Genomic DNA, 25,496 nt, shown 5'->3' on the forward strand with positions numbered 1-25,496 from the left:
CCGACCAGCCAGACTCATATCGTCTCGCAACGGGACTTGAAAGCGCAGAACAAGGGGGGGAGGAGGGGAAATCGGGATTGAGCCCGCCAGATAAACGTGAAGCATGGGAGCAGAGGAACAAAGAGTCAACGTACATGGCTCGCTATGGCCAGAACTTTTGTTTCTGGTATCGACATTTCACAGGACGTCATCGCATCTTCCTCGAGGTTGCGGCACGATAAGGGAGTGGATGGGTGAGGGAGGTCTTCCGCAAATCTCAGGAAAGGATCTCTGAGGGTATTGAGTGAATGAGAGGTATGGCGTTAGAGAAAGGAGATCCGTTCGTCCTTCCTTGCGTCTGTCGCCTCTAATAATCTATCGTGAGAACAGAAATAGTCAAGAGTGTACAAGAGTGACCCCGAAACATTGGATCTGTGGCTATCCTCGGATATGTGCATGTAATATCAATTCAAAACATTTTTTTGGCTGAGAAAAAAAAGTATGACATCAACCCCCCCTTCTCCGTCTCTCCATCCCACCAGAGCCTCGCCGCTCAATGCCGATAAGGGTTTACGAGCGTTACAAATTATACCAAGTACATTGAAGGGACCTTACAAACTCCTCAATTCCTTTAAACGTGAACATGCTCATATGTGTCATCTGTAAATGAAGCTAAGCACATTTAACTACAGTTTTCAGTAACAAACTTGTCCCGGCACCTTGAATTCAGCCCCTCCTAACTGATCCTCAAGGGGTTTCTAATTGATCCCCATAGAATACAATCAGAACTACAACGAAGCATTCGGTTGGATGGTGATGGATTTGGATCTGGAACGAAGATGCCACCTCGAACCTCAAGGGCCGACACGACCTTTATCCATGGGATTGTGACATGGGAAATGAGTTCTGTATTGAACGGACTGGGTGCGGCAGTGGCTGACGGCCATCCCATCATACATCCTGCCCGTGAACAGACCCTGAAACACAAGCCGGGATTGTCCTTGATAATCTGCGCAAAAATCCGTAACAGCCCCTACCACCATTGACCGCATCGCATTGTCGTAAATCTGTGACTCCATACAAGCATTTGCCGTGGTCGCCCTAAGTATTCCTCGTTCACTCATCATCACCAATCTGTAAAACACCCGAGTCAGTGCCTGGATGATTGCGCACGGCGTCTTGCTGGAAAAGCATACCTTGGGGGCTAGATAGAACCGCAGATAGCTGCTTCCCGACAGGTTGTATTCCACCAAGAGAGGCACTTCCTGGGAGAGGCAGAGTTTGACCTTTGTAGAAAGACTGCTCGCTTTGCAGAAATTGACGAGGTATTTGAGTGAAAAGGTCAGAGAGACAGGTTCGCTCAGGGCGATCTTTACTTCTTGATCTGGTTTGTCCACGGATGAGTTCTGTCGAATGGTGACGCTGCCGCTGCCGATGTCACCTTGACACGAAAAACGGACGCCGTCCTTGCTTGCTTCGATCGACACTGTATAAAATCAGCATGAGTGATTTTTCTTCTGGTCGTGTCCAAATCTTGTCGCCATGCCACGTACCTGACTCCGACATAGCGATCAAATCGCGGCAAATGCGCTGGAATTCGGCACTCGGCATCTCGATCGTAGCTGAATATTCAGTGTCGGGGATTCCCAGATGCTCTTGGTCAATGTCCATCAACTTGATATCGTATTCGCTAATACGATCCGTGTCGCTACTCTCAAAGACGAGATTCACAACGTCGGGAGAGTCTTCGGCCTTGATGGTGAGGATGTCTTCGTTCTGGGCGGCACGGATGACTTTGGTCAGGGAGTTGAGGTTGATGCCGAGGGCTATGTTGCGGTCGCATCGGTAGGGAGAGAACATCTCTGCTTTGAGCATCATGGAGACGAGGGCGACGTGCGAGTTGTCCATGGCCTGCAGCGCGATGCCGGAGTCATTGCAGTCGAAGTTACAGTCTTGGACAAGGTCTTTGATGGCATCCACGACCTGCGAAGTAATTAGAAGCCAGTCTGGAGCCACGGGATGGTGACAGTACCTTCTTCAGCATCGCTGCCTGTTCGAGACGTGCTTCCAACACTTCAGGGATGTTAGCCAGCGTCCCGCCTGTACGGGATTCCTAGTGCTCACTGTTTGCGATTGTTGTGTGCCTTGACTTTGTGTGAGAGATAGATCGGTGAGGACGAATTGATTTTGGCAGACTGTACTTGATCGTTGAGCAATGGGATGGGACTACAAATCCGCAATGGACAAGCACACAGGTCATGAATTTCGATATTGCACGACACGGGTCGCGAAGCGCGTTCGAGGCTAAACCGCTTTCGAACCACTTACGCTCTGGTCTTGGCTCATAATCACGTGCTGAGGCTTCCGCCCTGCCGAGCCTCCTTTTATGAAGTGATCTGTCCATCCGCCGGGATTGCCCTACTGCTCACTCACTACTGCGTCATCGTGGCTGCTGGAAATTCCCCCAAGGCGAGAGGCATTTTGCTGCTTTCCCATGCTACTGGATGTTCTCGCTTCGAGAGAGCAAAAGTCCAGTGCTGCTTTGATGTTTGCCCGAGTTCCAACCCTTTCCAGACGACCTGCAGATGCACAACCCGGTTCTTTCCCTCTCCTTGGTCGCTGAGCAGCGGTATGGCCCCTGTTAGGGATGTGCACTAAAGACATTCGAATTCTCACAGACAGACTACTGGCTCTTGATCTCACCCAATCTTCCATGCATGCGCAATCAAGTTCATTCTCAACCTGTCGTATCACGTGAGGCGCCGCGCCCTGCTTATGACGAATGACGAACACTGGCGGGTACCTACGAGTAGGCAGCAAGTCCGCCCCCGTGTCCGGCTCAGCCTCGTGGCCCTACGAGTACTTGGATATCCTAGTATCCGCGCCAGCGTATTCGCCACACAGCACTGGCCTATCCGAATGTTCCCCTGACATCGCAACAAAGGGAACGAGTACGAGTACCCAAATTCTCCTGCAGCAATAGCCAACCCATTCGTAATGTCCGTCCCTCAGGGTATGAGCACCATGGCACCCTGGCGTTCCTTTCTTACCACTTTACATGTCCAGCTTTCTATCCTGGTGGGGGTTTGTGCCTGTTACCGCCACCGTTACACTCGACGTGCAGACCTTTCTCAGCCGTCTTTCCCGAGTGAACCGCATGTGACCGTCAACGCCCACATGTTATGGGCTTCCCTGGTGAAGCACAGTGGAGCCTGGCATGTGGCGACGTGGAACCGATTACTGGGTCCTCACTAGTACAACGTGGCAGCAAGGGCAACCTCAGGCTCGTGGACCGTAGCCGACGGAGAAAAGTCTGTTCTCTGTGGAGTGCATGGCACCACGATGCAATGGAACATAGGATCCAAGGCCAGGGATCCAGAAAAAAAAAAGTGAATATGCTCAGAGTCTCCTGGTTGACAGGGCCAGGACTCGCCAGGAAAGGGAGGTCGTGTGGCCCTCCAGATCGCCTTTCCCAGACTGCAAAGGAGATCTAGTCGAAAGGAAGGGAACATTTTTCCGTTCATTGCAACGATCTGATACGCTGTTGGTTGTGACCTGGCTGGTTACAGAAAATAGATACCGCAGAATATGTAACATGGAAATAAACCGAAAATGATAAGCCCAAGGGCGTTGGTTGCCAGCAACCTTGCTCCCGTCCCCCTTGCACGCGTCATTGCGTGAGAAAAGCTTCGAACCCGACTGAAATGTCAGTCTACCAACCGGCCAAAATCATCAAGGTAACTATGCACCTAGTTAGTCGAAGACTGTCGTGGAAAGGGGATCGCAAGGTATCCAGTACCTCTGTAGGTAAGCAGATAAGCGAAAGCCGGGTATCTGCGAGGCTCGCCGCAAGTGGCGTATAGCCCTGTGGAAATATTGCTCGTTCTGGTGGGAATATGAGACGTTTCCAAGACTCATGTTGGCTTCAGCCGCCTGTATATGGTGAAGTCATGGTTAGCCCTGTGCCGTTCAGGTTCAAATTGAGATGTGGAGGGAAGTGGATATATGGACCAAGGAGGAAATCGTTCTGACCTCTGAGAGTAGTTCTCCGGTGGGTTCTCCATCTCTTTCGGCCACGTTTACAGCCCTAGAGAAATAGTCGACCGCCGGAATCAGCATCCCGCGTGCTTCCACATAATCGGCCGTGTGTGCTCTGGCGTCGGCTTCGGCAGTTGCTCGTTCTGCATCCCTAGACTCCTCGGCCGTCGAATACGACAGTCTCTCGCTTAGACTCTGAGGTCGACCACTGCTGCCACTGGAGGAGCTGCCTTCGGTGCGGTGGATTCGTGCGAGGACGCTTTGAGATCGAGCTAGCCACGCTTGACCCAGCCCTGAAATTATGTAAGTAGGTGTATTGGAGAAGGGAAGGATTGGTAAGCTGTGTGACTTTGACTAACCCCTGAGCGCAGAGAGATCCTCGGTGTTTCTCTGGAGTAGCAACAACCACTGGTTCATGCACCACTCCGCGATATCGGTGACACCAACACCTTCCGCATCATGATAAGCCAGACTTTGTAACGTCGCGATGACGAATGTACGGTCGGTATTTCTGTTAGGCATCTGCACGAACCCCGTCGCGTCCAGCGTGGCGATGGCCGTACGCGCAATGTGTAGGCGTTGTTCCCATGATTCTGGAGCAGAAGGATTTGTATCGGCGATGCGCCTGACTTCCCGGATGGCCCCTTCGATTTGCGCTTCCTCGATCAGGTTGAGACCATCCAGCCTGGGCCCTTGGTGCGACATGCTCCAATATTTGAAAGGGACAATGGGTGAGAGATGATCAAGTTGGTTAGACAAGGTCTATACTGCCCGTTTCGAAGATGCAGCGACGAGTAGATACAACAAATACTGCCACACTCGACATATCAAATCCTTCCAAACGAAGGTATGAGAAGGAGATTTCCCAAGAGTCCTGGATTGTGAGATATTGAAATAGACTTCAGCCACAGCACCTCGTGGCTACTATATACCTAGAGGGCAGCTGCGATGAGAAGTGGTCGTCTTGACTGATTCGCAGGCGACAGGGTCAAATGGAGACAGAAAGTGCGTGACAGGCAGACGAATCACAAGAGTCCTTGCCAATCCTTAGACAATACTTACATGTGCAGAGAGGGCTCGTTGATGAGTTTCGAGCCACCGTCAGGCTGTAATAACACTTCTATAGGACCACGAGATCAAACCTTACAAGTTGGCGCGTGGCAAATGCGCTCTTCCAACCAAGGCCCCAGGGGCAACGTCCGGCTGCTGGAGATATATGGCCAAAGACCTAGAGCTGACGAGGGTGTGGGAACGAGACGGCCCATTAGGACGATCGTCAAAGAGATCCAGAAAGAGATAAGTGTCCCCTCTGGAAGGGAAAAAGAGGCTTGGACTTACCTGCAGCCACAATACGACATTCTCTAAAAGACTTTGCCTAACATCTGTGGCAAAGAAGATGGCGTTTGGGACATGGGCCTAGCGATCAAAGCATGGGAAAAGGGTGGTCGATTACAGTATCACCTCAAAATGCCCTACTGCTCTTTTGAGATCTCTGAGCGGCGCAACAGGGGATAGCATGGCTCTCGGGGCTGTCGAGAGGTCCCCGTAGTATCGCCGCTACCCTTGAAGATGTCGTTCCAACTGCCAAGGGTCGCAAGTCGGGACCGAACAGAGAGGAAACATAGCACAGGAATGGAAAGGGCTCGGTGGGGGCCGGCTGACTGGATTCGAAAAAGGCACCAGGGGTACTGCGAGGGCGTGGATGTAGATCGATCGAAGACATCCATGACGAATAGCGCCAGTATGAGGCCTTTTGTCCCTTTCTTCTCGCCCGATATGATGGGCATTTGCGTGCGATGGGAATCTGAACGACGTTGGAAGAACTCAGATCTGACTAAACGAGGTGGGAGGTAAGGGACTATTTCGGTGGAAATAGGAAATGCTGATGTGCCAAGGCATTTGCGGAAGCGAGGGGAAGGGAATCGCAATGAGCCAATATCGCAAATCTCCATGATGCTTTACCAAGTACGAGGTACACAGTTATTAATATTACGTCGCCCGCGACCCGCCTAGCGTACCGCGTGAGAAAAAATTTCCCGAAATCCGAGATATCTAAACAGCGAGGAATGTCGAGAGCTGGAAAAAGGAGGAGAAAGGAGCAAAAAAAAAACGCAGCGCAGCGATGGCGTCGATGAGGGCTACACTTTTCGTACAAGCACAGAGAATAACTCCATCAGAAGGCCATGCCTAACTCTTAAGGACAAGATCGGGAAATAACGCAACAGGAGCCCTGACTGGGCCAACTCGATTTGGTCTGTAGGGCTTTAACTGGACTGGCGTCGGTGCCGGGTCGACCTTACATCCCGCTGCCTGTGGCTCAGACTCTGCTGTCTACCCAACCAGAAGCCAACCAGCCCATGGGGTCGGGCTCGCGGTCACTCTCTCACGCAAGGCACGGCATATGGCAAGGGCCAGTGAACCAGTCAGAGAAGAGTAACGGCCCAGAACAAGAGCGAAGAAGGGCTCCCTCGTGCCCTCATCAGCCACACTTCCGGCCTCTTCAGTGATCCGAGTTCGCTCTTCCACCGAACCCCAGCGGTTGTATTCCCTTCCGAGGGATTCTAGCGAGAGCTCTGCAGCAATTACTAAACACCCTGCAGTGATCAACGCAGGGCAACAACGGAGGATTATGTAGCACTTTGTTCCGAGTCCGATATGGTCAAGACTGCCCACAGTTTTTATATCATCAACCACAACCCGTCTCGAAACCCTCATGTGTCCAGTGCCATCACAAATTGGCAACCACCACTTCACAAAAGAGATTATGTGTAAACCTTCTGGTTTCGCGCCATCTTGGTCTTTGTTTCTGTTTCGACCGTCTCCATTACCCACCCACCGCAGTCACAGCTATCCGCTGAGCAAGCCACCCCTGAGGCCACCTCCGAGGCCACCTTCTCGCATCGCCCTCTCCCATTCGGCGCAAACCAGCTTGGAAACTTCGTGCAAATGCCCGAAACGCACAATATGTCCAACCGAAATATGACCTTCCTGCCTCGGTAAATGACCTGATCCTTTTTTTGGTTGTTCGAAAACGCCCGATATTTCTCCCGCGAAAGAAAAGCCAGCCACACCTGGCGTATGGCCGAGAACCATCCCCTGAACTCCCTGCATGTGCTTCATGAAATTATTGTCGTCAATATTGAAACAAGGTAAGTCTCGATTCGAAATCACACAGGCCCCGGACTAGGGGAAGCCGACGTGCAGCGGACGAGACCGCGAGGGGTGGGTTATATCGAAGTGATGCGCGTATCAGATCTGGCCGGAGGGCGATGTTTGATTACCATCTGCAGTTCCCGCAGCATGTTGGTCGTATTTTCGGCGTGCTCCTGAAAGGTGGCCCGCTTCCTCCGGTCCTCTTGAAGTTTGTTGAGCTTCTCTTCACGGCTCATTGGCGCCCAAGACATCCTCTTGCGTGGCAAGGCCACCGCTTCGAACACCTCTTCATCCAATCCTACACCCCCATCAGATGAGCTCCGTTCGTCGCCACTCAGCAGCTTTAGTGCTTCTGCAGGTCCTCCATCCACCACCGTCACTCCACCCAGACTGCTCGGAGAGGGCGACGCTGGCGATCGCATGCCGCTGGACGATATGGAGAAACGATTGTCACGTTCGGTCCCAACGTTGAGGAACATGGTGTTTCGCCCCTTTTCCCACTCGACTAGGGCGTTTCGAATCTCAGCCCCTAGCTGATCGTAATGCCCAGTGATGGCCATGCTGAGGGCGGAGTCATCTTTCGACTTGAGAGAGTTTATCTCTTCCCTAAGTAGGTGGACTTTGGCGTTCAGGGACCGTATAGCGTTGGCCACCGCTTCAAATCGGCGTAATTGAGCCTTGGTGTGTCGTTTTTGGGGCGTAGTGGCGTCTATGGTCCGTTCAGCTGCTGTTTCGGCGTCTTCCGACACCGTGTCCTGGCCGTCTTCGCCATACTCTTCATGCACTATAGCAGTGTGGAGTTGTTGACCTGCTTTGGAAAGTACATCCTCTAACCCTTGCAGCACATGGCATATCAGTCGCCACTGACGGACGTTGTACCAGGTTGAGCCAGAGTGAAGGGCCAAAAGATCACAAAGGAAAACTTTTCTCGCGATGAGATGAAGTCGGAAGAGGAAGCGAAGTTCTTTCAGAGAGTCCCGGGTGTCGAGAGGAGAGTTGTTGGCAAGCGCCACGGCGTCGCTATAATCCTGCATCGAGACCTCGTACACGTCATGATATCTTTTCAGGTCGAGGTCCCTCACAAATGGTTGAATAGCATTATGAGCTTCAACACATCGTATGATGTTGGCCGTCAGGGTAACTCCAAGGGTGGCTCGTAGATCACGACAACGACTCAATGAGTTCTTGTCTTCCAGTCGACTGATTGGCGGTAGTGGTTGGCTTCTAATGTGTGTTAGCGAAGGCGAAGTAACATGATATTGCCACAACCCAGGAACTCACATCTCATACCCACGGGAGACAATCTCGACCTCCTGGATAAAACGAAGCGCCTCAACTGCGCTGCTATCATAGTTATGCGAATCCGTCACCAGATTCCCTAACGTCGACCCTGCACATTGCCGGAGAAATTCGAGATATTGACGCCTTCCGAAATACAAAAGAACCAGACAAACCCCCAATAGGGACAATGAGTACACGCATATTTCTGACCAAGTTGAATGATGTGACTGAGATGTTCGATATCCCCGCTGGAGTAGATGAAGCGACCATGCGACTGAAAAGGAAATTCCGGCTGTTATACAAGCACCTCTGAGCGAGAGAGAATGTGGTGCGAAGGGTTGTTCATTTTGAAGAGGTTGTCGTCTCGGCTTCGGTTCGTCCGCGAGGAGTTGCGAGGCGACGATCACGTAGCGAAACCGCTCGAGGAACTGTTCGTTTGCAACATCGGTCACGTAGGCAGCGGTTTGGCGAATCGTTCGTAACTGCTCGCGCAGCTTTGGCAAGCCGCGAGGGGCATAGGTTCGTTGGGCGCATGAGACAGGGGAGGATGGCTCGGTGGCTTCGAAGGGGATTGCGTCTCCTTCTAGATATTCTGCAATCGGCGAGTCATTATAGATTAGAGCTTCCATGACATTGTCGGCGAATGTGGGCGTTAGAGAGAGGTAAGAACAACGAGGGAGCTTGGTGGAGGTGTCGCTATGAGGACACGAGGCGAGAGACTGCAGAAGCGCGTTATGACGGGGACGATGGTGGCAACCGTGATGGAAAAGTGCCTGACGCAGGCAAACACACAGTAGTACCGAGTAGGGAGGCCTCAGGTCAGGAGCACAAGCCACGGTACCAGATGGCGGAATTGCAGACGACAGGCCCAAGCTTCTGCTGTCAGCGCGATACTTTCCCGGGGCGGCTGGAACGGTTCTCTTAGGGCACCTAACCAGGCGTTCCGGTTTGCCGACAACGAGCAGTTGGGCCCGGCAGGGGACAGGCTCAACGGCGCAAACGCTTAAGCGCCCAAGGTTACCAGGTGCTGGGGTGCAAATCACAGGGCCTGTCCCCGTCGATCTTACCAACGTGGCTTGAAGCGAGATTAGCCCAATCACAACATCAATCTTCGGCAGATCCTTGACACCCTTTCTCGAATATCTCCAGAATTCCAGCTTCTCCCTAGCGCGTAGTCACCCAGAAATCACAGCGAAGACCAATAATGACGGAGCGTGCAATTGAACAACGGTAGGACAGTGCAGCCCGCGATGCGTCAGGTTTCGCACATGTTGAATGGTGAAAGAGTTGGCTTTGTTTGTTGGGAGATGGAAGAGGAGACTTTGTCACTCACAATGAAATGTCATTTTCAAAATGTGACTTTGAATTCACTGTTGAGTTCGTGAAGGTCGTGGACGTTAAAATGTATCGTTTGGCAGACAAAGGTTCTGCTGCACTCATCCTGTTCATGCATGCTTTCACTGGGAACTCCCAGAAACCAGCACCAAGGCTCCCACTGCTGATCTCTCTCTGTTCATATTTTGCTCGAATCGTTAATACTGAGAGTCAGTCGTGTCTTTCAGAATCTCACTACTTTGAGCATGGCGTCACCAGGACCTCCCAGCGAACCTCCTCCGGAACCTGAGGCTGATGCACATGGTTTGCAGCCTGAGCTGTCCTTCCCAGATCTGAGCAGCGTGCCGGGCAATGAACTACGCAAACTTACCGATACTACGATCGTCTCTGTCGAACGGAATGGCGAGATCTACGCGCCCATCTTCCGCCAGATGCAGATCCGCGCGGATAGGTACCAGCAATTCCACAGTGGAGTCATCCGTGTTATTCGGAACAGACATCACAAGCTCATTCAGCGAGGCTCTGATTCCAGTCTGAAGAACATCACTGAACTCCTAATCCGAGCCTTCGCGTACATCATTTGGAAACCCGGATCGGAATGGGTCCTCGCAGATACTGATCTGGAGGAGGGGGAAGCCAAGTTGATCTACATCAAGGGCAAGAATAACACTCTAGACGAGAGGTATGAGACATGGCCCGTGCTGAGGTGGACGATGACTGCGCGATGAGACCCCGTACCCGTCGCTGACAGGAAGTTTGATAGGTTCTTTCCGATAATCGATCCTCTGTGGCGTCAAATGCGCAATCTGATGTTCACTCGCCGCCGACAAGGCCCAACACAACGGGGCAGGTTTTCCAGGCGCGCCGAGACTGATGGTGAAGATTTATACCCGGCCGACGCGGACACTCATTCTTCTTCTTCTTCTTCGCCAATCACTGCTTATGAGCGCGCCCGTGCCCGAGCTACTGCGAAATTAGACAAATTGGCCGCGCACGTCGCCCGAATGGCTCCTCCTCCCGCGCAGAGGATGGATTCTGATCATACAGAGGAGGCCATCATGGACCTTATTGTGCGTCTGGTCGAGATCCGCGCCAACAGTGACCCGCACACGTTTGAGGAACTATGGCAAACTCATGTTATGCGAGTCGAGGAGCTGGATGACGGTCAAGGCACGCATCAGGCGAAGCCGGAGAAAGAGAGCAATACTGCCAGCCTTGCCAAAACAAACAAGCCGAATCCTGGCCTCGCTCATTACCATGATGATGACCATCGTCAGCACCGCGCATCACAATCGAACGAGCCTTTCATGACGCACGGAGCCCCAAGCTTACCTCGATCCCTGGTCTCTCAAGCACTAATTCCGCCATCGCTCCCGTCGGTTATGTCTGTCTACATTAGCGTCTCTCGCCTGCCTACGCGAAGCAACTTCAATACCATCTCGCACACGGCCGCGGCGTCCCTTGCACCAGCGTACCAGTGGCCCTCTGCACCCGTCCAAGAGCACAAACTTGCACCATTCTTCCTCGGAGCATGCTACCGCGTCGACGTTTCCCCATCAGCTGTTCTGGGTTAGGTACTCAGTTACGGATGGAATGACATTTGCCGATTCGTGTCGGCCGGACGCTTTGAGAACCAGGCTGTCCGGCATCCCACTAACCTTGCTACGCGTCCCACCCTAGCAGAGAAGCACAGTGCTGGCGGTGTTGCTCGTGCCGAGATCTCAACCCAGTCCCATCTTGGTGGTGCTTGCGACCACACTGTCTCCGACCGCGAGATGTCGGACGCGACGAGCCACCTCCCAGCGCCGCAGGTATCCCTTCCCAAGCCAACACGCGCCGAGTCCTCTGCTCCGGCAACTCCAGCACCACGGACCAACGTCGACGACTTCACCGAGGAGGAGTGGCGGGTCATTGCTCTCGGCTGGCGCGACTTTCAGAACGACCTACGCCACGCAGCTCGGATGGGCACTCGGATCTGGAGGATGAAAGTAGGCATCATCACCGCAAGCTCCGCCTGAGATTCTTGAGCCCTTTGTGCGTGTGTGCGTCCGTTTGCCCCACAGAAGAGGACCTAAGGTTTTTCTTCTCGAAACTCGGTGAGACAGGCCATCGGATGACTATGATGAAGATGTGTGTGACACTACGTGACACGGGCACTGGAAAAGAAAAAGCAAGATGGACGCGGTAGATGAATGGAACGGAATGGACTCGGTCGGTCGATCGTTAGAGTCGTGCATCGACTCTAGAACCCACGCAGCCCGTCTCCGATCACCCCATACTCAGACGGAAAGAGATAGAGCTAGCTGTCTAGAGACACCTTCCCGGATTTCATGGGAAAAGGCACAAAACAAAAAGGAAAATTCACTTGAGTCTCCCTGACCCCTTCTCCCTGACTCTTTCTCGGGTAGTCAATCGAGAGTACATCTGTACATCTGTATCATTCGTTCGACTTGTTTGATCCTCTTTCCACTCGAAAGGGGTTTGTCCATTACAGAAAACAAAAACGGTCTACATTATCCTGCCCTAGCCTACCCATCCTAGCCCTACCCTATCCAGTAATAGTAATAGTAATAGTAATAGTAATATCAACGCCCGTGTCGCTCCCTTTACACACGATTAAGCTCTGGCTGTCTGAAATAGGCGCTCGCTTCGTCTTGTCATCCAGCATGTCTTCTTGTTCGTTATGTACAGCCGTGGTTCTCGGCATCGAGTTTGTTTCGTTTTGATTTTCTGGGTTCGTTCTCGGCTGGAATAAAAGGAGCCTCGTGGCCTTGGATGCATGCTTCAACTGAATGAGTCAAGTGGAACTGAAACCCCTCCTTGGGAACCGATATGCCCGGAAAACAAATACCCAGACAACGTGAACCCAAGCCAGAAAATGGTCAACATCCCAAAACAAAGTGCGTCAGTGCGTAGCTCCCGAGAGCTCGACGCTGGAGCTGAAACGCCAACAACGAATGCTTGCAAACAAAACACGCATCAGGGCCACCATTCCATCCTCTCATAACTTGAGACCATCTCTCTCACGCCCTCCTCTGTCAGGCCATCAGGCCGCTCGTACTTGAAACCCACGACGCGTTCGAATAAGCTGCCGTCTAGACTCAGATCTGTGTCTTTGAGCAACTCCTTTTCCATAAAAGGACTGAGAGGACCGGGTTTCGTGATGCCCTTTTTCTCGAGCATATCGGCCCACGGCTGAAGAATATCTTCATTGAGATCGTCGACGACGTGCTCGAGATTCATCTTTGCAAAAGATGATATGATGGTCCCGTGGAACCCAGTCTTGATATCGAAAACTTTGGAAATAACTTCAGCCAGTTTTCCCTGGCTTGTTTCGCCATGGTCGACGATGTTAAATATGGGCACGTTGCCGCTTGGTGCGTCCTCTCCTTTTGTTAATGTCGGTCTTCGGGTGACTGTAGGCGAAGAAGATGATGAGATGGTTGAATTCTCCGACCTCCACTCTGCCGCTGCCCACAAGGCTCGCGCAACGTCTTCTACGTAAACTGTGTTGATCCTCAAGTCCTCGGTCCACAGCCATTTCATCTCCTTTTGCTGTTCTTGATAGACACGAGCAAGACATAATCCTTTGGCAATGAATTTGGAGTCATACTGTCCGTAGACATGCGCTAAGCGCAGGATGACCAGATTCAAGCCTGGTATTCTCGACAGCTCTTGTTCGGCTTCTAGCTTCACCTTGGCCAGTTTCAGCCACGGCTTCAACTTGTCTTGCTCGTTGCGTGGAGTACGGTTCGGAGCGTAAACCATGCCTGTACTGACTTCGACAAAGGACTTGACGCGACGTTGGGCTGCTTCCTTCGCCAGTGTCACACTCAGCTGCCATGAGCGCAGTTTATATATTTCTGAAGTCTGCGACCAAGCTGTCTCGCCGGCGCAGTTGAAGACGAAGTCCCAGGTTCGATCGGGTCCGTCCGGATGCTCAAAAACACGGGCCATCGACGTCTCGCGAGACGCATCGGCCTGTATGAACTTGTCCTGGGAGCATGCATCGCTGAATTCTGGCGCAAGATGGGCGAGCTGAGGGAGGACTTTATCGACGAGACGAACGGAGGAGGCTAGGTTCTGCGAATGAATGTATTTTGCCAGAAAGCGACCAATATACCCTGGTAGAAACCTGTTAGCGCATACGCTTTGCGACGCATCTCAAAGGGCCTGCATATACCGAGACCCCCCACTATCAACACAGACGGTTTGGAGGTGCCATTGAGTGTCCCATTCTGGTCGGACATGGCCGCAACAATAATCAATCCAGCGAGTGGCAGGGCACAAAATGACGAGATTCAGGGAAACAAAAACGCCTGGCAGAGCCGAGAGACAACGCCTGAGATAGAGAAATGCCTGTTTTAATGTCCAGCTCCTGCTCAGATGGGCGGATGAAACTGGCAGGTGCCGAAGGGAGGAGGGTCCTATTGACCTTGGACCAAATTAGGTATCACAATAGCCTCTCTGCTTTGACGTCGACACCGGAAACAGTGGGCACAAGAGTCCACCGACGAGGATGAGGGGGGGAGGGAAAAGTGGCCAGTGAGGGCCACGAGTTCGAGACCTCGACGGGGGGTTTGCAGGCTCGGGCCGTCAGTGGCAGGTGGCAGGTGGCAGGAGGCTGAGGGCGGGGGATGGTTCGGGTCTCGGCAGGACGAAAAAAGCTGGAGATGGCGTGGGATGGCGTAATTAAGAGGAGCAATAGTCGGGATTCCAAAGAGTCAGATGATGCTTTTCAAGGATGAGGATGCCAGGAGGGAGAAGGGGGATGGCGGCCACGAGGCAGATGGATGTCTGAGGACGATGGAACTCGAGGGAATTGTCGAAAGAGGGATTTTATTGTACTGTTTGCGAATTTGTGCATCGAGCAACACGCACGCGAGCCGTTAGCCTTGCATTTGCGATCTGCTGCAACATGTGCTTTTTGCCTTTTTGAGGCTCAGGGGTTCATGCAGGTCCGCCGTTTGTGATCGTGAAGGGGTTGTGTGAACGGAGGTGGCGATATTTCGACAAGGTAGTACCTGAACTGTCCAGAAGGGTGTGCCTGACCGCGTGAGAGAAATCCCAAGGCGTCGAGCTGCATATCCGATGCACTGGCGGGAAGCAAAGTAGTTGGGAGGATGCAGGGGTATCACGAAGAGGGCGAGCAGATGAGCAGCAAGTGCAGAAAACGCAGGTCGTAAACAGCATGGCTCGTCCGCGAAGTGGGCGGCACCAGACGGCAAGTGACCTAAACAAGGATCGGCTGCCCACCTTTCGAGGGAGCTGCAGCAGTCTAAGACTGTCCTAGGGTTCGTGGGACGCTGCAACGGCGGAAGACGTGGAGATGGTTGACAGTGATGGGCGATCAGTCACAATGTATACAAGTGGAAGTTGTGATGAAGCACGGTTGATGTCTGCAAGACGATAAACTCTATTACTCCGGAATGATGCTATCACAACTTTCACCCCCTTCCCATGTCCCTCGAATGCGCCCTCTTCAAACCACCATAATGGCGCCAAGTCCGAGTGGTACCGAGTACATGCAAACAGAAAAAGGCTCACTAGTACAATACATGGTGGTTGCACCAAAACCCCCTGGTCGATACCTGACTCGCCGACTCGTTTCGCGTCTCCCCTTAAGTCAAAGAATGTTCAATGGCCCTTCAATGAGCCTCCAGCCAAGCAAGACTATTGCACAGCCTTGTCTGCCCACTGCCTTCCTCATCTCTCGACTGCGTTTTCCCCGCTCATCTTCGCGAACATGGTAGGAAGTTGGGCAGATTGCACAACGGCTAGGTAGGTCAAGGTGGTTCATCACGAGTCTCTTTCCCACCCGAAGAGCTTTGACCCGGCTCCTGCTCTTACAGCCCCCCACGCCTCATGCTGGCGCTGGTAAATCTCAATTCATTGACCTCCCTTGGTCTAATACTTCCCACAAGTGATCCACCCTGTATAGGTATCATGAATGCTGTTGCCCAGATCGGGCCACATGTCCCTTTCGCCGAGCCAGGTTGATAGCTCTCGTCCCGCCAAAAACCGTCTTCGTAGGTCGAGGTGTGTTATTTGGTGGGCGCGGGCCTTGGTTGGGCTTTGACATTTGTCGAGAGCCAGCTCTGTAGAAGAGGAGGTCAATAAAGTGCACTGCTATTTCAGGACATAGGTATTCACTCACCAACCCCTCGAGCAGTCCTTCTCCTGTGGTCGCGCAGCTGGGCACCACGTACCAAGTCCGATCCTTGAGTTGGCCCAGTCGCAGCTTCTCAGTCACCTCAGTAGGGGTCATGGAGCCTGGGATATCTTGTTTGTTTGCAAAGACCAGCAATAGCGCCTCTTTCATTTCTCGATCCAGAATGATTCTGTGGAGTTCTTGTCTGGCTTCGTCGATGCGTGCTCGGTCGTTTGAGTCAATCACGAATATCAGACCTTGTGTGCCAGAGAAGTAGTGTCGCCAGAGCGGCCGAATCTTGTCCTGTCCGCCTACATCCCAGACATTGAACTTGACGTTCTTGTAGGTCACGGTCTCGACGTTGAAGCCTACTGTGGGGATGGTTGTGACGTCCTGGTTCAGTTTCAATTTGTATAGAATTGCTGCACACACGTCAGTCCTCTGCATCGCCGCCGACACACGTGCGGCGCCATTGACTGCGCAGGCCGCTCTATCTGGACTCACTTGTTTTCCCAGCAGCATCAAGCCCCAGCATCAGCAGTCGCATTTCTCTTGACCCGAAGATCTTGCCCATCATCTTGGATATTTGGTTGCCCATCTTGTCTGTCTTGCTGCAGGGCGCAGCTTATCGCTCAGGAGGTGCGACGATGGTGGGCGCAATCAAGTAGCAGCCAGTGTCTTCAGATTGCTTGCGGGTCACCAACTCGATTCGACCCAGCAAGTGAATTCGCCTACGCAGAACTCGGAGGATGAGGCCAAGGGCGGAGTTTGGGAATCTAAAGCGATTATTTCGTAGAGCCTCAAAAACAGGCTTCCGCGGTCAAAGAATTTCAGGGGACAATCCCTTCGATTGAGTGGATGAAATTGTTCCCTCGCTACTGCAGGCGCGGTTCGCGCTCTCCAAGTTCGGAAAGGGGCGCAGCGCAGTTGCTGAACACCAAGTTGGATTTAAGGAGAAGCTCAGACTAGTCCTAATACAGAATAGTTCAAAGCCTCCCAAGCACGAGGACAAACGTTAGAGCACGTGTCTCACTGTCTTGATCTCTTCTGGTGCCATGAGGATCCCGTCAACGAATGTCCAGCCTTCATATCTCATGACCTTCCACTTCTCGACCACTTTCTTCGTCACCAAATCCCCCGTAGCTATCGCATCCTCTTTGGAGTCATGTCCAGCCTCGCCCGCAGTCTGGATACCTCGCGACAGGTACTTTTGGCTGAGCATTTTCAGGCCATATCGTATCGGAAGTCCTCGCGGGTGAGGATACAAAAGGACCGTATCAACCACGCAGGGATGTATGATCCTCACCACGTTCAGATCGTTCTCAATAGCGTGGCCTATCAGGGGAGTTTCCCGACTGATGTGGTCAAACAGTAATTGCCTGGCTGTAGCTGGCGAGTCCACTTTACGGAGCTGGTGTTTGTCGAGATGCGTCTTCGAGACCACTTCAGAGAGACCGGCTTCGTACGGCGGCGCAGCTGCATAGTCTTCTTTCGTCACCCCAGAGAACCTGGTGTTCAGATCGAGGATTTCCCCAAAGGGTCGAACCAAGACGTCAAGAAGTAGTCTTCCGTCAGGCCATGAGACAGCCGTCACTCGGATGACCTCCATTCCATATGTGGTGTAACCCATTTCGCAATCGAAAGAAACAGGCTGTCTCAGCCGTAGATCAGACTTCTCTGGGGTTTGTTCAAACTGGAGGGTTGTCGCGAGACGCTTGGGGTCTTTGACAACGAACACATGTGTGTCAGCTTCAGAACAGCCTTCACTGCCTTGTGGTTTGTTGCAGCAAGGGTAGGTTGCTTCTGATGTTCCTTGAATTCTATCTTTCTTCAAAGGAGCCGTACGGTTCAGTCGAGCCCAGTGATAACGGCACCGTCCCTGGCTGGTCAAGCGGCCCGTGTCATCTCGACCGGGAAACACTTGAAACCTCGTCCCACACCGATCGCAGCTTTCAAAGCCCCTAGCAGCCTCCAGTCCCGCTTTCGCAGAGGTAAGTTCTGGACTAGAGGGTTGTTTGGTTACATAACCGAATTGCTCGAGGCCTTCGAGGGGAGTGTGGAGATGCTTGAGAACAGCAACTTGTTCATGGAGAGATGACAAGCCAATGGCCAGAAGTTCATCGCTTTTGTCAACTGGCTTCGTTGGGGCTTTGACTGTCGATGTTGCCCCAGTCCATTGAGAGACTCTCTTGACCCATTCCTCCATGGTCATCTTTCTGGTTCGTAGAATATTTTGAGCCATGGTGTTCTTGTAAATCTCACCTCCCAATTTTGTCGCAGCTTCTTCTTCGTCGAGGGCGAACTTGATCAACTCCTGGTCGTCTAGCACGAGCTTTTTGGATTTGCTGTCCGAACTAGCAAGCTTGCTGTTCTGGGTCCGCATCTCCTCGTGCAACTTCGTTAGTACCGTCAATCTTGTTTTCAGGAGAGCTGGGGCATTCGCCACGTTGCGGGGCGTCAAGGATTCGACTTTCAAAGGTTTCTTCTTGACTGGGAGCGAAGATTCCGTGCGCATCTTTGTTGGTGGTGGTGACACGGGTCTTGTAATTGAAGCTGGCTTTGTTTTGGCATTTTCGTCCACCGCATTGCGCAAAGTCCGACCGGGAGATGAGGTTTCTTGCACGGTACGACTCACTGTCTGGGAGGGTGGAAGCACTTGTTTCCCCAGGGCTGGGCGAGTAGAGGCCTCTGTGCTTCCAGTCACTGGTTGCAGAACATCGGGCTTCTCTGGTGGCTCGGAAGGAGTTTCTAGTCTCCTCCTCTTTGACGGCGGGGATGATATGTCTCCGGCACTGAAAGGATCGTATTCCTTTACAGGATTGAGCACTGAGCCTGCCTGAGGACTAGATCCTCTCCAGCTATGTGAGAAGATACAGGTTTGTAGGTTGCACTCATCCTGTCGAGGGCATGAAACGTTGCGAAAAAGACCCAGAGACGAGAACATATTCAGGGAGTGCGAGGACGATCCTAGGCGGATAAAGGATAAGTAGATGATGATAATGATGCTGCTGCTGCTGCTAGTGATGTGGTTGCTGATGCCCTTGAATCCTGTGTTGTGACGTGGTCCTTTCAAGTCGGAGGTGGAGGAGCCTAGGCGAAATGATCAAGAGCAGATACCATAGTTGAAGGTAGCCGCTAGGTCTGTTGGGAAGCCTATCGCAGGTTCGCAGCCCACGACCTTCAGCAGAATGTACCGCCACCCTAATCCGTATTGCCTTTTTGGTGACCAGTGGCTGGCTAAACTGGAGGCTGCCTCTAGAGTTGGGGGTTTACGCAGGCTTGATCAACGAGCAGATCGAAACTTTGTTTCCTTTCAAGTCATCCGAAGCCTTGCAGTTGGCGCGGTTGGTGATAAGCCTGCTCCCAAGGCCCAGCGGTAAGGTCCGTTCATGCAACGAAGACGACTCGGGCGTGGGAGAGCTAAGCCGTCTTATCGCCCGTCCAAGAATGGCTGAGATAACGCCCACGGGCGAGTAGAAGGAACTAGATGAGGGTTTCGAGTTGCCGAGTGACGCGTGGGGAGGTGTTTAACAGTTATAAAGACGAAGAAGCCGCCGTGGGAAAAATGAGGTAGCTCGTATGTCATCGAGTCATATCCTTCTCCGGAGCGCTGTAAAACACATCTCTATTTTTCCCAAGGAAATCCCATCGATAGTTGATTTAGTTTGTTCAGTTGAACCCTGCGCGATCGCTGTTTGTTCGAGGTGTGAGGCTAGGCTGTCAGCCTCGCAGCGGTTGCACCAACAGCCTCCGTTGTGTGTGAAGTGCCACGATTCAGGCAGCTGTGGGATCCTGGTGTGAATCTCTGACTTCGACTGTGTATGTCCGTTGTGCAGAGGGGGAGACTCGTGGCAGGATTAGCTGGGGGGACTGACAAGCTGTGAAGTCAAAACTGGGTCAGTGACACAGGAAAGTCAGCACCTGGATCACATTCCCGGCGGTTTGGGAGGGGGTTTGTTAACTAGAGGATCGCTTGGGATCGGGACAAGGAAGGCCGTGTTCCCAAATCCCACGAGCACAAAGACAGGGGTGGCCGAAGAGTGACTTAGCGCAGCCAGCCTGTAAGCAACCGAAAACCAGGCACCAGCTATTGCGAGCCCAGGGGCCTTGGCTGCCCACTGGCTGATCCCTGACGCGCACCTGGTACAAAAAGCCATGCTGATGCCATCATTACCCTTTGACCTTCGCAGCCTCGACACCCAGATCCTCTTCGCCAACTGGCAAATGGCCCCCATTTCGAAGAACACCCCTAAGAAAGCTCAGCATCTGGTGGTTCTCGTCCACGGCCTCTGGGGCAATCCCGGTCATCTCAACTACATTGCAAACGCCCTGCGTGATCGCTACAGTGAAGAGGAGATCATAGTCCTAGCCTGCCGCAGGAACCTAGGCAGCCTCACCTATGACGGGGTGAATGTGGGCGGAGAACGGGTCGCCAAAGAGGTTGAAGACGCGGTGGAAGAATTGAACCGTGATGGGCACAAGATTACGCGCTTTTCCATCGTGGGCTACTCCCTGGGAGGTCTCGTTGCTCGCTATGCCATTGGACTGCTCTACCACAAGGGCTTATTTGAGAAGATAACCCCGGTCAACTTTACCACTTTTGTCACTCCTCATTTGGGTGTTCGCACTCCCTTAACTGGCTACCAGGTATGTGCAAAGCAGATACACCCAGTACCTCAGAGCCCATTTCTGTTCTAACTCAAGAGCACCAGAATCATCTCTGGAACGTGCTAGGGGCAAGATTGCTTTCGGCGTCGGGCCGGCAGCTATTCCTGAGCGATCGACTGGGCGATAGCGGCAGGCCTCTCTTGAGCGTCCTCGCAGATCCTGACAGCATTTTCATCCATGCCCTCGCTCGATTTCAGCATCGTACACTGTACACAAATATCGTCAATGATCGATCCGCCGTGTACTACACGACTGGAATCTCCAGACATGATCCATTTGTTGACGTGACCAAGCTCCACCTGAATTATGTCAAAGGCTACGAACCCGTAATATTGGATCCAGGCCACCCCTACGATGTGATACCTCAGGACGAAGTGCCGTCCTTGTACCAGAGACTTTCCACGCAAAGCCACCACTATCTGCGTCGGGCACCGATATTGCTGGCGCTGGTAGTCCTTCTCCCCATCGTCTTGGTGGCGTTCGTGGTGAACTCTGGAATCCAGACATTGCGCAGTCGGCGGAGGATCATGCTTCACGAGGCCGACCATCAAGATGAAGGGTTTGGGCTGTACAGGATCCCATGGATGGTCCAGGAGATGCGTGTTGGGCTTGAGGATGCTTTCGAGAACGTGAATGCTTCTCAGGAACAAGAGTATCTACCAGAGGGCTCGGAGATAGCTGATGCAGCCGTAGAGGATCCTGTTTCGTCTCCAGTCGCTTTTGCGAAGACCTCGTCTGAATCATTCCTGTCTGAGAAATCGGACAACGATGAGCTTTTGCAAGCTGAAAGGTCTTCCAGCGTCCCGACCTTGGCCCTGACCGCAGCCCAATTTGCCATGATCAAGGCGCTGGACGATGTGGGATTCCGGAAATTTCCTGTATATATCCACAAAAGCACCCACAGCCATGCGGCGATCATTGTGCGTGTCCCGAAACCAGCATTTGAAGAGGGAAAATTGGTGGTCAAACACTGGTTGGACAACGAGTTCCACATCTAGGTTTTGTTGTTTGTTGTTTGTTCAGTTCTCGTTGTCCCCATGCGGACCTTTTTCTACACCGACCACCATGGGGTAAGTCCCCCTCTTTTTTGATGGCATGTGGTCTTTTGGGGGTTGTGGGATGGCTAGTGAAGCAGTCGGTGTCATGTACAGCGTTGATCTCGTCACTCGGGCACACATATTCTAGCATTTTGGTGGGTTATCTTGAGGACCTGGGTGGGTTAGAGCGAGAATCATTATCTTCATGGACACGCCTCGTTTATGCGCCTTGTTATGCAAGGACCACAGCTCCAGCCGCAGTTGATTCGACCTTTGTATGTACTATCACGCCAGTGTCCCGTCTCTTGCCCCTCTTTTGTCACTGGGAATGGGTGGACAATCGAAAGCCAGCAGGATGAGGAGCGGGATGCCTGCAAAATCCCACACCTAGAAGTCGGTGTCTTGATTGGGATAATGGCGGCTATGCTCTGACAACTCCCTTTTCCTGGACGTATCAAACTCGGCACATGTGAATGGCAACAATGTATCTCCGCCCCTCCCCTCGAGGCTTTGAACCCTCCTCGCGAGGCTCCGCAGGCAAGCTTAAAGCGTAGCGAAAGAACGAATGGGAAGGCCATATGGTAAGGTCTCCGAGCCGAATCCTCCTGACTAGGGAAAGCCGGGACACAGGTTGATTTTGGTTGACGATGGAGAGTGATGACAGCAGTGGCGTTGGATGATCGTCGCCTCCTAAAAATGAAAGCTCCAAACAAATGTCAAGAGAGAAGGCTGAAAATTGGAGACGGCCAGCAACCGATTCGTTACTTAACGCGCATTTGGCAAACAAAAGACATGTGGACCACTACAGAGAGAAAAAAAAATCTGTAACTCGACGTCTCGGCGATATCCAACCGTGGGTGGCTCTCTGTCATCTTCCCTACACCAGTGATGTACCAGAGACCGCCCATGGCTGCGGCTTTTCAAACCACCCCTACCCCTTCAAGCACGCAACAGGGGTCTCTCTCTCTGAAGTTTCGATGGACCGTCTCTGGTGGGATCTGACGATCAGGTCTCGTATCCGCCCACCAGGACCGAATCCTACCACAGCGACGTCATTCCTATTCCCATTCCCCATCGTACTCTCTCGTGCTGTGGCTACGATGGACTGGTCGAATAAGTGTTGCTCCATCCTTTCACCGAAACGACCGCCTTGTCCAGTTTTCGTGATATCCACTGTTTTTGGTTGCAAGTGCCTGATATCTTTCCACTTTTTGGGTCCCACGTGTGTTTCCGATTTGCCTTGAGGGTCTCTCTCCCTGAAGTAGCCTTGACGGGTTGAAGTCTGGTATATAAGAGGCAACCCCCTCTTTCTCCCCGGAGTATGGAAGTCCCCCTGAGACCAACTCCATATACTCCAAGCCAGCAATAAATGACCGAGACTTGCCTTGGTAATTTGGGAAGGCAATATCTAGACGATCGTGCTACCTAGAGACGGGGAAGAAACCAACAGGTTACCATCATGTCGACCGAAGGTCCGTCCGCGGATGTGGACAACAACACACTCTATCCCACCTCCAGCAAAGCATCTCAGCGTACCATGCGCAGGTTATCCAGTCAAAGTGCCCAAAGGGCGGATCTCTTTGGAGGGCCTACCGTTGTTGTACCGCCACAACATATGGACACTCACAGCCATGCCAACGAGACCGCCCGTGCCATGGAAATGGCAAAGCATCATCTGGCCGAATCATCACCAACCATCACCCCCCCTGAATCGGGGCCCACTACTCCCGACGACAGCGGCCTGAGCACAACCGACAAGTATGCCTTCGCTTTCGATATAGACGGAGTTCTCATCAAAGGTGGCAAGGTCATCCCAGAGGCTGTTGAAGCCATGAAAGTCCTCAATGGGCAAAACGAGTATGGCATCAAAGTGTACGTGGCTCTAGCATTTGAACCTATTGGGATATTGGCACACTAACTCTATGATACAGTCCTTACATCTTCGTCACCAATGGTGGCGGAAAGACCGAAGAGGAACGATGCATCCAGCTCAGCAACCAGCTCCAAATGGAGGTGTCACCCGGCCAGTTCATCTGCGGACACACTCCAATGAGGGAAATGGCCGAGAAGTATCACACGGTCCTCGTCGTCGGTGGCGAAGGTGAGAAATGCCGTGACGTGGCCAAGGGCTACGGCTTCAAAGATGTCATCACGCCTGGCGACATTATCAAAGATAACGCAGACACCACGCCCTTCAGAAAATTGACCGACGAAGAGCACCGAAATTCCAACGTCCGAAACTATGGCGAAATCGAGATCGAAGCCGTCTTCGTGTTTGCCGATAGTAGAGACTGGGCTGGGGATTCCCAAATCATCCTCGACCTTTGCATGAGCAAGAATGGTCGTCTAGGTACCAGGTCAGAGACCTTCGACGAAGGCCCACCGGTCTTTTTCTCCCACAATGATGTGGTCTGGGCAACCTCTCATGCCTACTCGCGCATCGGCATGGGAGCATTACGGGCATCTCTCGAAGCTATGTTCAAAGCAATCACAGGCAAAGAGCTGAAGACCATCGCATTCGGCAAACCTCAAGTCGGCACATTCCAGTTCGCCACAAGGCTTCTGCGGCAGTGGCGGAAAGATACTCACGGGATCGATCGACCTCCGGAGACGGTCTATTTTGTTGGCGACACCCCCGAGTCGGACATTCGAGGCACCAACGAATTTGACGAATCAGGCGAGTCCGAGGCGAACTGGTACTCCATCCTGGTCCGTACGGGTGTCTTTAGAGAAGGGACTCGGCCCACGTATATGCCTAAGATGACGGTGGACAACGTCTTGGAAGCAGTCAAGCATGGGATGAGCCGAGAATTCGACAAGGCGCTCAAAGATCTGACGATAGGAGGCGCTGCACCTCAGCTAGCCAACGCGATTGTCGAGGATGATCGGGAACTGTAGCGGCTGCAGGCTTCAGATCACCCTCCACACCGCACGGTGCCACGCTGGCGTTCTTGTCCTGAACAGATATTTTCCCATTTCCTAACTCAATATACCCACCTAGATGATTGTGCAGGGAGGAGTTTCGGCTTAGCCAAGGCCGGTGTTTTGCGACTGTCTACTATCATATTGGGAGCGGCCTGGTTTGAGGCCTCCAAGAATGAATGATCCCTTTCACGACCGACGTTCTCGTATTCCCCCAGACCATCCTCTCTCGGTGCTTCCAAGTGATTCATTATTGGGGGCCTTCGGCTAAGTTTGGGGGCGGTGCGCAGGTTTGAGAAGTAGTAGGCTGCACGTCGCATGTACTAGTTCGTAGAAGCACTGTTGTTTCAAAACCATTTTGACAAGCGTCATCTTCGAGCTGTGGCTGACTGCTTTTTCCCTCTGGCATGCATGACTGTTGTGTAACAGACGCTTGGGCACGAAATTCCAAGCCGGCTCGCCACGTACCTGGGTAGGTATTGGGCAACTCAAGCACTCAACGAGGTCAAGACTAAGGAAACAGATCGACCGGCCGGGGGCAAGAAGATCCGCTTCGTCGCCATTCGCTGGTAGCCGCGGTTTAAATATAGGCGTTCGATAGTCAAGCAAGCGTGGCAAGCAAGAGGCTTTGACGCACCGTGCAGATCACCGCGGTGACACGTAGCTTCCGGGAGATCTATCAGATGACAATAGTGGTAGAGACGTAGAATCTGGAAAGCTCGACAGTTTCGCTAGGCACCAAGCTAATGTGCGGTGCGCATCCCCAAGGAAGCAAGTAAACCCAATGTCAACAAAGCACTAGATTCACAAACGACATGGGTCAGCCAAATGTCTGAGAAGGAAGCCCGAGGGAAATAAGCAATTGATGTCTTGACTGTGCTAACTGCGGGTGGGTGATTTGAGGGGTCCAAATCAAATAATACTAGTAGAGG

The 25,496-nt window shown here is 52.5% G+C and overlaps 8 protein-coding genes across 8 annotated transcripts; 3 read left to right on the top strand and 5 right to left on the bottom strand.

The window, feature by feature from the left end:
* Positions 1-1,095: 1,095 nt before the first annotated feature.
* On the bottom strand, positions 1,096-4,722 carry AYO21_04457 (hypothetical protein; the record flags this gene model as incomplete). Its single annotated transcript, XM_022654430.1, has 6 exons — positions 1,096-1,113; positions 1,176-1,465; positions 1,533-1,962; positions 2,012-2,092; positions 4,012-4,310; positions 4,377-4,722. The coding sequence occupies 6 exons, from the start codon at positions 4,720-4,722 to the stop codon at positions 1,096-1,098; spliced, it is 1,464 nt and encodes a 487-aa protein (XP_022513246.1).
* A 2,522-nt stretch (positions 4,723-7,244) lies between these two features.
* On the bottom strand, positions 7,245-9,080 carry AYO21_04458 (hypothetical protein; the record flags this gene model as incomplete). The annotated part of the gene is made up of 3 exons (XM_022654431.1): positions 7,245-8,394; positions 8,452-8,560; positions 8,759-9,080. The coding sequence occupies 3 exons, from the start codon at positions 9,078-9,080 to the stop codon at positions 7,245-7,247; spliced, it is 1,581 nt and encodes a 526-aa protein (XP_022513247.1).
* A 951-nt stretch (positions 9,081-10,031) lies between these two features.
* AYO21_04459 (hypothetical protein) lies at positions 10,032-11,804 on the top strand (the record flags this gene model as incomplete). The annotated part of the gene is made up of 3 exons (XM_022654432.1): positions 10,032-10,468; positions 10,538-11,355; positions 11,467-11,804. 3 exons carry the CDS (start codon positions 10,032-10,034, stop codon positions 11,802-11,804), a joined length of 1,593 nt encoding a protein of 530 aa, XP_022513248.1.
* A 961-nt stretch (positions 11,805-12,765) lies between these two features.
* Positions 12,766-14,036, bottom strand: AYO21_04460 (hypothetical protein; the record flags this gene model as incomplete). Its single annotated transcript, XM_022654433.1, has 2 exons — positions 12,766-13,910; positions 13,970-14,036. The coding sequence occupies 2 exons, from the start codon at positions 14,034-14,036 to the stop codon at positions 12,766-12,768; spliced, it is 1,212 nt and encodes a 403-aa protein (XP_022513249.1).
* A 1,794-nt stretch (positions 14,037-15,830) lies between these two features.
* On the bottom strand, positions 15,831-16,535 carry AYO21_04461 (ADP-ribosylation factor 6; the record flags this gene model as incomplete). Its single annotated transcript, XM_022654434.1, has 3 exons — positions 15,831-15,884; positions 15,944-16,359; positions 16,442-16,535. 3 exons carry the CDS (start codon positions 16,533-16,535, stop codon positions 15,831-15,833), a joined length of 564 nt encoding a protein of 187 aa, XP_022513250.1.
* Positions 16,536-16,952: 417 nt separating this feature from the next.
* On the bottom strand, positions 16,953-18,452 carry AYO21_04462 (hypothetical protein; the record flags this gene model as incomplete). Its single annotated transcript, XM_022654435.1, has 1 exon — positions 16,953-18,452. One exon carries the CDS (start codon positions 18,450-18,452, stop codon positions 16,953-16,955), a length of 1,500 nt encoding a protein of 499 aa, XP_022513251.1.
* Positions 18,453-20,092: 1,640 nt separating this feature from the next.
* Positions 20,093-21,603, top strand: AYO21_04463 (hypothetical protein; the record flags this gene model as incomplete). The annotated part of the gene is made up of 2 exons (XM_022654436.1): positions 20,093-20,584; positions 20,650-21,603. The coding sequence occupies 2 exons, from the start codon at positions 20,093-20,095 to the stop codon at positions 21,601-21,603; spliced, it is 1,446 nt and encodes a 481-aa protein (XP_022513252.1).
* A 1,498-nt stretch (positions 21,604-23,101) lies between these two features.
* Positions 23,102-24,540, top strand: AYO21_04464 (hypothetical protein; the record flags this gene model as incomplete). Its single annotated transcript, XM_022654437.1, has 2 exons — positions 23,102-23,514; positions 23,574-24,540. 2 exons carry the CDS (start codon positions 23,102-23,104, stop codon positions 24,538-24,540), a joined length of 1,380 nt encoding a protein of 459 aa, XP_022513253.1.
* Positions 24,541-25,496: the final 956 nt, after the last annotated feature.

This window comes from Fonsecaea monophora, assembly GCF_001642475.1.
Source record: "Fonsecaea monophora strain CBS 269.37 chromosome Unknown Scaff25, whole genome shotgun sequence".
NCBI lineage: Eukaryota > Fungi > Ascomycota > Eurotiomycetes > Chaetothyriales > Herpotrichiellaceae > Fonsecaea > Fonsecaea monophora.